General features: G+C 33.9%; 1 protein-coding gene across 1 annotated transcript in view; it reads left to right on the top strand.

Annotated features, from left to right (window-relative positions):
• The window catches only part of CSMD1 (CUB and Sushi multiple domains 1), a 2,093,507-nt gene that overhangs the window by 1,646,016 nt on the left and 434,760 nt on the right, over positions 1-12,731 (top strand). The window contains exons 18-20 of the mRNA XM_058288018.2: positions 7,843-8,031; positions 9,215-9,331; positions 11,140-11,355. Of these exons, the coding sequence (XP_058144001.1) occupies positions 7,843-8,031; positions 9,215-9,331; positions 11,140-11,355 (522 nt within the window). The remainder of the gene's footprint in view (positions 1-7,842; positions 8,032-9,214; positions 9,332-11,139; positions 11,356-12,731) is intronic.

Raw genomic sequence — 12,731 nt, 5'->3', positions numbered from 1 at the left:
AGATGTTAGAATGTAAGATACATGTTCTTATTTTCATGGAATGCAGATAAGACTGCTAATTTACTGATCCCATCTGCCTCTGTCAAAACAGTATCCTACAGTTGTAAGAACTTTCTCTTATTAATGACAGCAACTTGCAGATTTTTTAAACTCTAAAATTATCTATTAGTTGTTGAGCATAAAGTGAAATAAAGTAAATAATTAAAACACTTGAAATATATTCATTTAGAGCGTGATATAATAATCTATTTCTACTATATTTCTAATATGCTATCAGTAGATACATCTAGTTGCCAAAAGAGTATAGGGTATAACATTGAAATTATATTTAATAAGCTATCTGTGATATTTATTTGTTTAGTTCACATCAACTAATGCCACAATGGAGTGAACATGTAATTAAGAGAGGAAAAACAATTAAAGTCAAGCTAAACATTTAAAAATGTAAAATAATTGATTAAAAATATTGTAGCCTTGGTTAAAAATTTTAAAAGCAGTTGTTAAGATACCATAAGGACATACATTTTGCAAGATAGTCCCAACTTTATCTAGTGTTTCCCATTTTTCTTTCCAGAAGTCCAAATTTGCTTCTTAGTTTTAGTTACTGAAATTATGAGTTCAAGCTCTTACATTATTTTTACAATAATGTATATAAGTTTATTTCCGGAATATAGCTAAGAGGGATTCCCCTGGAAATATACTTTACACTCTAACCTATTTAAAGAAAAAAATTATTCCCCTCCCTGTTTAAAAATGCTTCCCTTTCAGAGTAGAGTGAACAAAGGGGTATGTGTTTAACGCTTGAACTGAAGGAATGAAACATTAATATGCAGGGTTTTTATGGTTGTTCTTTGTCAGAAATTCATCCTAACAAGGTAAATATTGAATCTTATTTTAACAGTGTATTTTTACATATAGTGGCACATACAATTTTACAAAACGTATAAATGGGGTCTCATTTACTTTTCCCCAAACCTTCTCCTCCTATTCAGGTTAACCTCTGCCTAAACCCTATTACTGAAATCAAATAAATAGCCTGCTATATATGTATGTATCTATACTTTTCCATGCTAATATTATTATGTAAATATAGATGTCCATATGAACATGTAAAATTATGTGTATTTTTATTAAAAATGGAATCATATTATGCTCATATTCTTTATTGTATATGTCTAAGTCAACAATACCTCTTGTAAATCTTTTCAAAGCACTGTTTTGCCTTAGTTCTTTCCATTTAACAACCATGTAATATTCCATATTTTACATGGGTGTAAAATAATCCAAACACGCTCTTACTGATGGTGTTCATTTAAAAAAAAAATCTAATTTTTTTTTCTCTTAATGTTATGTTGATGATATCATGGCACAATTTATCAATAAGGCAGGTATAGTGTTATACAAGTATATTAAACAGTTAGTGAATCTAACCAGAAATATTTGCCAAATTTAAAGTTTAGCAAGTATTTAAGTTCAAAATTAATGGTATTTGAATGTTTTTGCACTACATACAATAAAGAAACTTACTTGGTATATTTTTGGAAGATATTCTGCTTTAGAAACTTGGATTTCATAAATTAGTAGTATGAATGCAATTGAACTATCTAGAGAAAATCTATATAACTCCCCTCAATAATTTTTTTTAGAGAAGTTGTAGGTTTACAGAAAAATCACAGGTGAAAATACACTATTCCCATTTTTCCTCTTATTATTTCCTCTCTTCCTTGCATGAGTGTGCTACGTCTGTTACAACTGATGAAAGAACATTATTATAATGGTACTTTTAATAGTCCCAAATGTACATCAGGATACGCTTTTGTGTTACATAGCCTTCTGCTTTTGGTTCTGTTTTTTCATTCTAGTAACATATACAACCTAAAAGTTCCCCTTTAACCATATTATTATTAAACCATGCATTTCTAGATTACTTGAGATTGAAATGTTTCCATTTGAAATTAGCATAAAGCCTCCCCCCGCCTGTTTTTTTTTTTTTACAAAACAGATTTTTTTATCTTGGGGTGGTTGACTAGCACCATCAAGTCATCCATTCATCCCATTTCTTGCTCAAATGGTCCAAATAAAATTTTACCTGAACACTCACGGGAAATATTCTCAGAACTGTAAATGTTGTCCATATATTACTGACAGCAAGAAAACTGATTAATGACTTAAAGGTTAAATCCAAACTTTTTCCAGTTATAGTTTGGTTTCTTAAATATAAGCATGTGTATTAAAGTAAAATTATTAGAGCAAAATTTAAGAACCAGATAATTTCATTTTTCTTTTTTTTTCTTTATGTTATCACTGTTTTTTAGAGTAAAACATCTATCTATTTTATAATCATCTGAATTTAGAACTTTATAAAATTTCTAAGCATTGAGCAGATAACTCCTCCCTTGATTTTTTAGGCTAGAATAACTTGACTTTAGTTATATAGTTAGATGAAACTTAAGAAAAGGAATATTTTAGCCACTGCTAAATTCTAGAACAGAGTTTTCCTTCTCTCCTCACTTCCCTTCCTCTCCCTATATTTTGTTTTCATAACTATAGATTATTTTGCTTATTTCTAGAACTCTTTGAGGAAATATGTTCTAAAGACAATATGTTGGCACTAGAACCTAGTTTCATTTGCTCATCTAATTCATTTGCATAAAAAAGTTGTTCTTATTCATTCTTTCTTGAAAATCAAAGAATAATAGGAAATTCACAAGTTCCTTTTTAGTTTATCTTACTTGTATTACTTGAAAAGTTGATAATTCTAACAATACTCTTAATAGGAATGATGTTTTAAGAATTGCTAGGTTATATTTCAGTGATATTTTTATTTAGTCAAGGCTTAAAAGTAGAGCTGAGCCTTATGTAAGGCATACTTTTATAACAATGAGTGACCTCTCAGAAAAGAATGCAGTTTGCTGTTTTTCTTTCTTTGCATCAGTAGGTAGAAGAAGAAGAAAAAACTATCACCAAGATGATTCTTTTGTGATAGAATGATAATTTGTTGAGTATCATAAATTTCTGATCCCTTTAAGAGTCTAGAAACTTTATTCTTACTTTGCTGGAAAAACAGAGAGCTAGCTGAATAATCTTGGAAGATGAAAAACTGCACACCTATTGGGGAAAGATAATAACCTTACAACATCAGTCTTTCTAGTGTCCTGTTACACATTGTGCTCTCTACAAACCAAGGGTTCAGAAAAAACAGGGTAAAAAGTACCCTGATCTAAATATACATCCATACTTTCACATTGTGAATTTTAGTGTTCTTTCCAGAATTCCCCAAACCATTTTTGCATATTCCTCTGGGTTAAGATATCGAAAAAAACACTAAAAAAAATACCATCTGTGAAGGACATCACAGTGAAACTTTGTTATCACTTCAAGTTATTTTTCAGTAGTAATGTAAGAGAAACAAGGAAATGGGCAGAAGCCAATGAGACAGGATGGGCCATTTTTGTAAGAAAGTTAGTCAGAAAAGGAGTGAGATTTTTCAAATAGTGGTTATCAAACCGTGGTTATCAGCTGGTGGTGTGCTTAACAATTATCTGTGGAACTTTAAAACAAAAGAGATGATTGAGTGCCAGCTCAGATGTTCCAGGAGGCTGTTTCCGTGGCTGGTATACAGATACGAGTACTTTTATAGAGCTCCATCCCTGTTTAAAAAGCATGCTAAAGCATGCTCAGACTTTAATGCTAATTAACACTCATCCGGGACCTGAAAACGTAAATTCCTAAACCCAAGCTCCAGATGTGCTAATTCAGTAAGCCTGTAGTAAAGGCCAGAATTCTGGATTGTCTTTCAGTCCTCAAAGTGACAGAGCATGAGGCAGAGTAGACGCCAGGTCACTGCTTGAGTTTGCCCAGTGAGGCTATTGAAAGAGCCTTAATAAGCCCGGGTTTCCAAGGCAGTGAACCTTCTGTCAGGTGGCAGGAAGGAGGAGCCAAGGGGAACACCTGAGGTGATGGAAGAGTAATTAATGTCATGAGACCCTCAAGTACGAGCTATGCACCTAGACTTGAACTTCTGCTGAGTTTTGTGAATCATCACTATCATAAATATAGCACCCCATTACAGTTTATCCTTTTGTTACTCTAGTCTTTATCAGAAAAATAACACAGTATTTAAATATAATAGTAATTGTATTAGCCTTCCAGAATAATCATTTGTTTTGTTTATTTACTGATCTTTGAATTGCCCTTGAAAGTGCCATAATTTTACGGGGAATCACAAAATAAATAGAATTTTAAAGTGTAAAGTGTATACGTATTTTCCAATTAAGAACTTTTCTTGTAAATCCTTACAAAAACATACTTTTAAGAATATTTCAAGAAAGAAGAAAAATTCATTACATATAAAAATATTTATAAATATTTTTAAAATTTGTGATAGTGAAAAGAATATGTCTGCGTGTTTTATACGTGTGTGTGTGTAGGCACAGTGTTTTTCCAGATGTGACTTTTCTTATGACGAAGAAAAGAAATTAGCCAAGACATATTCATTACACATGCACACACACACATACACACACACACCACAAGAGAGAGATGGCGAGGGGGAGGCAGATGAGGGCTTAGGTTTGAATCTTGGCGGGTAATTTAACCTGTACAGTTCGTTTAATTTCTTGGTCTGTTTCCACATCTGTAAAAATGGAGCATGTAACCTCTATTTCAAAATGTTCAGGAGGCCATAAAATGTAATTGCCCTAAAGTTTTGCCTATAAAAGATCTTCACTAAATACTAGTTCTTTTATGAAAAAGAGGCAAGACCTTTCTGTACACTAGAACTTTTATAAAGATAGCTTAAACAGAACCCACTTGTAGCAATTGTACATTAATATAATCTGCACATGGATATTTGTGAAGTAATCAACTTCCTTTATTTGCTGAACTGACAATTTATTCAGCCACCATTTATTTTACAAAAGCAAAATGAAAATAAGTATATTTATAATAATAATTTCTGCCAAAATATCACTGATACATTAAGTTTCAAGTAAGAAACGTTTGGAACAGAATCTGAATGTATTCAGAGTTTCGATGAATCCATTGTTCCTGTTTTCATTGTCATTGTCAGAGTTGGAGAGAGGAAAGGAAAGAGCGCCAAGCATATTTAGCAAAACATTGTAAAACCTTTACTTCAAAGTCAGCTGGCTAAAGAAGTGATGGACTGATTTTAACTTATTATAAAAATCTTGTTCCATTGGAGTGATATCACATACTATATGGTTCTATATATTCTTTTTACTGTCATCTTATTTTAAAAATTCCTATATATGACCCCAGTTCAGGTGAATTAGTAAAATAATCTATTATAATTCTATCACTGAACAGTTCTCCCCACATGTACTTTTATTTAAATAATTTGTAATGCAGAAAAGCCTAGTGTCTGCTCATTTCACAATTCAATATCCATGTCCATTATTTTGTAAACATAAAATGAATGAATAAATAATGGAATATTGTTGGTATTAACCAGCAGTCATTACTTCAATATTTTATTCTATTATTAAATTCAGTTTTGCATGTAAAGTATTACTAATTTAAATTTCTGTACTTTGGCTTCTTCTGTATTTTCCCCTATTTTCCTTACAAGTTTGTGTGCAAACTTTCATAGTGAAAAGTTTGCATGAAACTTCATGAAGCTGTGTGAAAAGTTCATCTACAATTTACAAATTTCATTATGGATATATTCATTAATAATATCATTCTTATTTTATCTAAAAAAATAATTCCTGTTACTGTGATTGACTGCAGTACAGTGACTGTGTCACAGAAATCATTTCATGAAATGGAATATTCTTGTTCACTACTTTTTCCTAGATACCTAGTATATTAGTCAGCCAAAGCTGATGCAAAACACCAAAAATCTGTTAGCTTTTATAAAAGGGCATTTATTTGGGGGTAGAAGCTTGCAGTTACCAGGCCATAAAGTATAAGTTACTTCCTTTACCAAAGTCTGTTGCCACATGTTGATGCAAGATGGCGGGCGATATCTGTCAGGCTCCGTGGTCCCAACTTCTTCCAATCTCAGCCACAGGCTGAGAAACTTGGGGCTCATTTCTCTCTGGATTCAGCTGCTCTCCTCTCTCCTCTCCACAAGGACAGCTAACAGCTTGTCTCTTATCCTGGTATCTCTGCCGGGTCTAATGGAGCCTTCTGTCTTTCCTCACATATCTGCTTCTAGAGGTGCTTATTTCCCAAACTCCAGGATCAAAACTCCAGCTAACTCCTCTGCTTGTCATTTTCTTTGTCTGATGCTGCCCAATCAAAGCCTTAATAATAATTTAATCAAGTAAGAGTAAAATCTCTGAATCCAATACAATCTAAAGTATGCAGAGGAACAGACCAATTTACAAACCTAATATAATATCTATTTTTGGAATTCATAAATAATATCAAACTGCTGCACCTAGAGACTAGTTTTTTAGCAGTTTCTTAAGTCAAGGGACATCTTTTGAAGGAACTCTTGTCTTGACTTTGATACTACAGAAATAGCCTATATGAAGTACCTATTGTATACAAGACAAGATATATATGTACAGTCTGTGGAGTGTTTCCATAATAATATTTTAATATTTTTAAATATTAAAAATTATTTTACATTTTTAACTATTTTTCTTATTGTTCTCTTCATTTTTTTCCTTTGAGCACCTCAATGAAGATAGTCTTCTCTTGTTTTCACATATTGGCTTGGCATCCTGCCTGCGTTCCTGTGTCTACTGCATCACTTTTTCTTGTTTTGCTTTGTTTTGAGGTACTGGGGCTGGGGCTTGAACCTGGGACCTCATATATGGGAAGCTGGCATTCAACCACTGAGCCACATCTACTCCTCAAATCACCTTTTTATCTATACTAATGGAGAAATATTATCATTTATTATTTTTAGAAAATAGTATTCCTAAATTGTGCTTTATGTCTTTGACTTTGTGAGGAAAGGTTTACTCATTACTTTTACCTTTCAAACTTAAGTAAAATGTATGCAGTGGTCATAAATGAACATCCCTTTTGGATACTAAATACTGTGAATACTCACTTTATTTAATAATTATTAATTATATTTTAGATCATAATTTGAATTTCCTAAACTTTATTGCATATAATCTATGGAAGCTTAAAGGTGTTTTTAATATGTAGATATAACAATAAAACTCTCTCTCTCTTTGAAATGTGTATTTTCCTAAAAAGAAAGAGAAATGTGAGAGACTGAAAAGAACATCTTATAATGACATGTTCATAATTACTCAACTTTACATAGCACTTATTTTTTTCATATCTTTTAACATAGACTAACTGTAGTTATCTCAGAAGTAGCTGACTTAAGGGCAAATTTGAAAATTGTATGGATTTATGGAATACGATTTTAGAAAATCAGCTCTAGTGCAATTTTAAATTGCCATATATATATGTATATATACATGTGTGCTTGGGTTTAAAGTATGCATATATATGAATGCTATATACGATTGCCAAAATCTAACTGGAGGATAAAATATAAAATAAAGGAAATATTGGAAGGGGGAAGGGATGTGGATACAAAAAGATTTCCTTTAGCATAGTTCATGACTGTTCAAATGAAGAAAAGCAAAATTCAGAGAGTTCAATGAATTATGCAAAGCCTTTTTACTTAGCTATTATCTAGCAAATAGTGAAACAAATCTTTCTACAGAAAAAAACAGGGTCAAACATTTGATGCGCCTGTTTTTACATTAATGGACTGTCAAATTCACCTGTATGCTTTTCTGGGTCTGAAGATGAATGGGAATACTTTACATTATTATGGCAATAGTATTTTTCATTTTCTGTGAACCAGACAGGTCCTTATATACTTGTTTTGGTGCATTTTAGGTGTGACTTTAGAGTCAGATTCTTGCCTAGATCCAGGAATTCCTGTGAATGGTCATCGTCATGGCAATAATTTTGGCATCAGGTCTACAGTGACCTTCAGCTGTCATCCAGGATACACACTCAGCGATGACGAGCCCCTTGTCTGTGAGCAGAACCATCAGTGGACCCACGCGCTACCGAGCTGTGACGGTAGGCAGAGCTCCCCAGAGCAGTAAATCGCACAGGCATGCAGGGACGGCCTAAATGTTTAAATAATTTTGGTGGTACTTGTATTTTGTGACGAAAGTGTGTTTCTCTCTGTGAATCTGTACATTTAAAAAATAATGCTGCTGTTTAAAGCTTGAAGTTTACCTAGACCTTTTTTCTTTATTGGGTAGAACACATGTTTAGAAATGAAGAATGAAAACTTACGGGCTTTCCTTCAACTTTATCCCCCCAAACTCAAACTTACACAGCTTAGTTATGCACATATTTTACATGCAGCATTTATTATTTTTTTTAAAGGTTTATTTATTTATCTCTCTCCCCTTCCCACCCCCCCACCCCAGTTGTCTCTTCTCTGTGTCTCTTTGGTGTGTCTTCTTTGTCTGCTTCTGTTGTTGTCAGCGGCACGGGAATCTGTGTCTCTTTTTGTTGCGTTATCTTGTTGTGTCAGCTCTCCGTGTGTGCGGCACCATTCCTGGGCAGGCTGCACTTTCTTTTGCACTGGGCGGCTCTCCTTACGGGGCGCACTCCTTGTGCATGGGGGTCCCCTATGCAGGGGACACCCCTGCGTGGCTCCACACGGGTCAAGGAGGCCCGGGGTTTGAACCGCGGACCTCCCGTGTGGTAGACGGATGCCCTAACCACTGGGCCAAGTCTGCTTCCCATGGACTCATAACATTTTGACATCAGCTTTTGAGCACTGAAACTTCCCTTTTACAATGGCATCCTAAATGCCACTACTTGTCACTTGAAATTATTCTATATAGTTTTCACTCTTTCAAAAGTGGGATTTACAGGCAGTTTTGAACAGGGCACGTATCGTCATAGGCGATTTAAGCTCCCTGAAGTGCTGCTAAGACCAGGATCCAGAACAAACACGAAACAGCAGCACTGCTGCAGCTCTGCATGTGTGCTAACTGGGTGCCTGCCTACCTGTATGACTCACCTGTGCTATTTTTTCTAGGTACTATGCTATTTAGAACACCTGCGTATGAACTGGCATGTTCTATTTGCGAGTAAAATAAAGCTTTGGTTTTGTTTTGTTTTTCAGGGACATGACATTAGACCTTCTGGTCATCTTGCAAATTAAATGTCCATTTAAAATTAGTTTATGCTAGCAGTCATTGTGAAACTTCAGTGTGTAATAATCTTTACTTATTGCTTTAAGCCCTTTGTGGAGGCTACATCCATGGGAAGAGTGGAACAGTATTATCTCCTGGGTTTCCAGACTTTTACCCAAACTCTCTGAACTGTACATGGACCATTGAAGTGTCTCATGGAAAGGGTAAGAAAACAATACAGGTGTCAAATATTCAATTATTGAGATAAAACTTTTAGGCAAAAAAAGTATTTATCTGTGAACTAGTAAGATAATTGAATTCCTCATATATATTTCAACTGTTAATTTTGATTTTTTTTTTTTTTTTTTTAGTTTGAGAATAAAAGTCATCCTTAAACTATTGGTATTATAAGCAAAATAGATACCTTATTTTGCTCTGTCATTAGATAACTTGGATGTGTACATGTGAATGTAAGCTAGGAAATGAGGCCTAATGGAATACAGGGATAAATTAGGCAAAAATAGGAATATTAATTAACTAATAAATAAGAAATAGGCTGAACTTCTAATTTCTATGAGAAATATATTGTTTATATTTTAGACTTACCCAATATTATTACACTTAAATGATTTATGTTCACATATGCCAGTGGATGTTTTATGAAGTAGATATTTATTTTATAGATTGAAGACTCAGAAACTTTACATTTTGTACTAGAAATATAGTTTGTAAACCTTGGACTTAAGACTATATGCTGAATTTTTTTTTTACTAAACTTTTAATTTTTAAGAAGTCTATTTGGCATTTTGATCATTTAGACATTGTGTAGACTTTGTCTTTCCAGATTTGAATTCAACTTGATATTAAATTAATATATTTCATTATATATTCTGTTATACCATGCTACCAGGAATACATAATAAAGAAGAACTGAATCTTTTAAAGGAAATTAGGAATAAAGCAGAAAAGTTTCATAAACATAAAAATATGTATGTCATTAAAAATTATCTATCATAATAAATTTTATTCATTTGCACCGTAGGGATATGGAAATAATACTTTATGAAGATGTTAATATGGGGATACAAATACACTCACACACATACACATATATATGGCAAATAAAACCATCGTTTCAAGGAAATTTTATCTCAACTTTGTAAATTTCTCTGCTGCCCCTCCAGGCAAAAATTTTCTAAAGGGCTCAGTGTAAATGTGAAAGCTGTTGGGTCCATCGTCTCACTGGGATGAATTTCTTCCTAAGTACCTAGAGACCATTCACAAATACAACTCATTTTAAACTTCTGCTTCGTTTTAGATCCTAGATATTCATTAAATCTTTATTTCTGCAGCTTTGCCCCCTCTTCTCACATTCCTTTTTAAAGACTACCCTCTTTCAACCCATTCTCTGTCTTTTCCTCTAAAACTTCAAAGCTAGGTTTAAATATTAAGATAATATATCAATTTTAAGACTTTCGTGTCTGTAAACCCTCCATTCCTACCCAGCACCTGTTTATGGTCAAAGAAAGTGTGAAATAAAGAGATATCAGATGATGCTGGTAATGCTGGTATTATTTTCCTATGATGGGTATAGGGAGGTGGGAGGCAGAGAAAGCCTGTTTAATCTATTAGCAAAGTTGTGCCATCTGGATTGTTGGCAAACAATGATTAATTACAACTAGCTATCACGCGAAGGAGATTAGAGAGTAATTATGGAAGATGCTAAACAGTGATAGTAATTCATTATAATGCTATGGGATTAATAAGAAGAACTCAGTTGAAATTACCTTATTTCAAGATTACTCTAGTTTGATGCGTGTGCGGCATCGATATTTAAATGGATTCTCTGGTGTATTTTTAGGTACATATGAAATATGTTTATTCCATAAATCAGCTCATGTAGATTACTCCTAGCTTTTTACTATAATGTAATCTGTTTACGATCACGGAGAAAGGATATGAAGTTCTTCCAAAAGCCACAGGAAGTCCTCATTTTGGGTTCACTCTACCAAGTGTCTCTCTCTGGTCCCAGGAGTGCAGCTTGTCTTCCACACGTTTCACCTGGAGAGTTCCCACGACTACTTGCTCATCACAGAGGACGGCAGCTTCACGGAACCCGTGGCCAGGCTCACCGGATCTGTGTTGCCTCATACTATCAAGGCAGGCTTGTTTGGAAATTTCACTGCCCAGCTTCGGTTCATATCGGATTTTTCAATTTCCTATGAGGGCTTCAATATCACATTTTCAGGTATGTTAATATATTCTGCTTTTTCCCTCCTCTGGCAATAACACTGCCATTTCTCTCTCTCCCCCCCTTCTTCTTTCCCTCCCTCTTTCTGTCCTTGCCCCTCTCTCTAATTATAGGTAAAATGACAGTTAATAAGCATAGGTGGAAAAACATGAGGGGGAGGCTAATATTAGGAAAAATTGGGGACTTGTGAAGTAGGGTAGAAGAGGCTGGCTGGCATCCATAAAATGCCACTTTGCCTTATATAATTGGCAAAGTCTTATCCTTGAAAGCTGTATGCGTCACCCTCTTCTCCTGAATTGCCCTAGTCTCTTATTTTCCTTCATCCATTCATTCAAAATTTCTGAGGAAACTTTCCTCAGATGAGGCTTACTCAGGATTAGTTGTTCTCTGGTTACTAAGGTTCTTACGCTTCAGTAGAAACTAGACTTGTATTGAGGAATGTCTTCATTGTGAACAGAAAAATAATGACCTGCATACAATCGAGCTTGTCCTTTTTAGTGTACTTTAATTTGATCCTGTACAGTGATAAAAAGATACTCCAAAATCAAGTCATATTCATATTGTAATTGTAACACATACATAATAATCATGAAGGACTTATGTTGTATCAGAATATATTTGTAGGGCTTAGATTGTTTAAATCTAATAGCTCTAGGGTAAAGGTATAAGAATCTCCATTTTACAGGTGAGAAAACCCTTGCATACACTTAAAAACTGGTCAAGTGGCTGTGAGATATATTTAATCAAGTACACAAGTAATGGTCAATGAGCATAAGGTAGGACCTTATTTGTGGGACCTCTGCAATGGCTATAACACACCCCCTGCACACAGGAGGAAACCGCTGCTCCACTTGACAATTATATTAGTTTGCACTTGTCTTAATGATGTCATTTTTAAAAAGTGTTTTTCCATCTCTTACTTCATAACCCAGATTTAAAGTAATCTTTATACAATGGTCCTAAGTCCCCTAATCACGTGTGATTCCTTCTACTTTTAAACTCCCACAAGGTTCTTAATAACTTTTGATGCCCTTATGAGATTTTTTGATACTCTATTTGCAATTCATCTTATGTCTTACATGGAAAATAAAACTCTTGGTGAAAGGAATTCTGTGTTCCATGTTGACATCATCTGTACCACAATTCTTATATCTTATAGCTATTAGGAACTTCATAATTACTTATTAAATATCTACGAGATCATTAAGTAATTTATAAAATGAAATTCTATCTTAAAGGAAAACAATTCCAGTGATTTTATGATGCTGAACTACTGTATCCTCTCTTTAATTATCACCAAGTGCCCTTTATCCTAATCTAGCATTGTTGATTTTTAGTGGTATTTCACTACCTAAGTGGAGCTTTCAGGACTG

The sequence above is a fragment of the Dasypus novemcinctus genome, chromosome 25 (genome assembly GCF_030445035.2).
Source record: "Dasypus novemcinctus isolate mDasNov1 chromosome 25, mDasNov1.1.hap2, whole genome shotgun sequence".
Lineage (NCBI taxonomy): Eukaryota > Metazoa > Chordata > Mammalia > Cingulata > Dasypodidae > Dasypus > Dasypus novemcinctus.
Note: the sequence above shows the minus strand (reverse complement) of the source record. Positions and strands in the feature narration are given on the sequence as shown.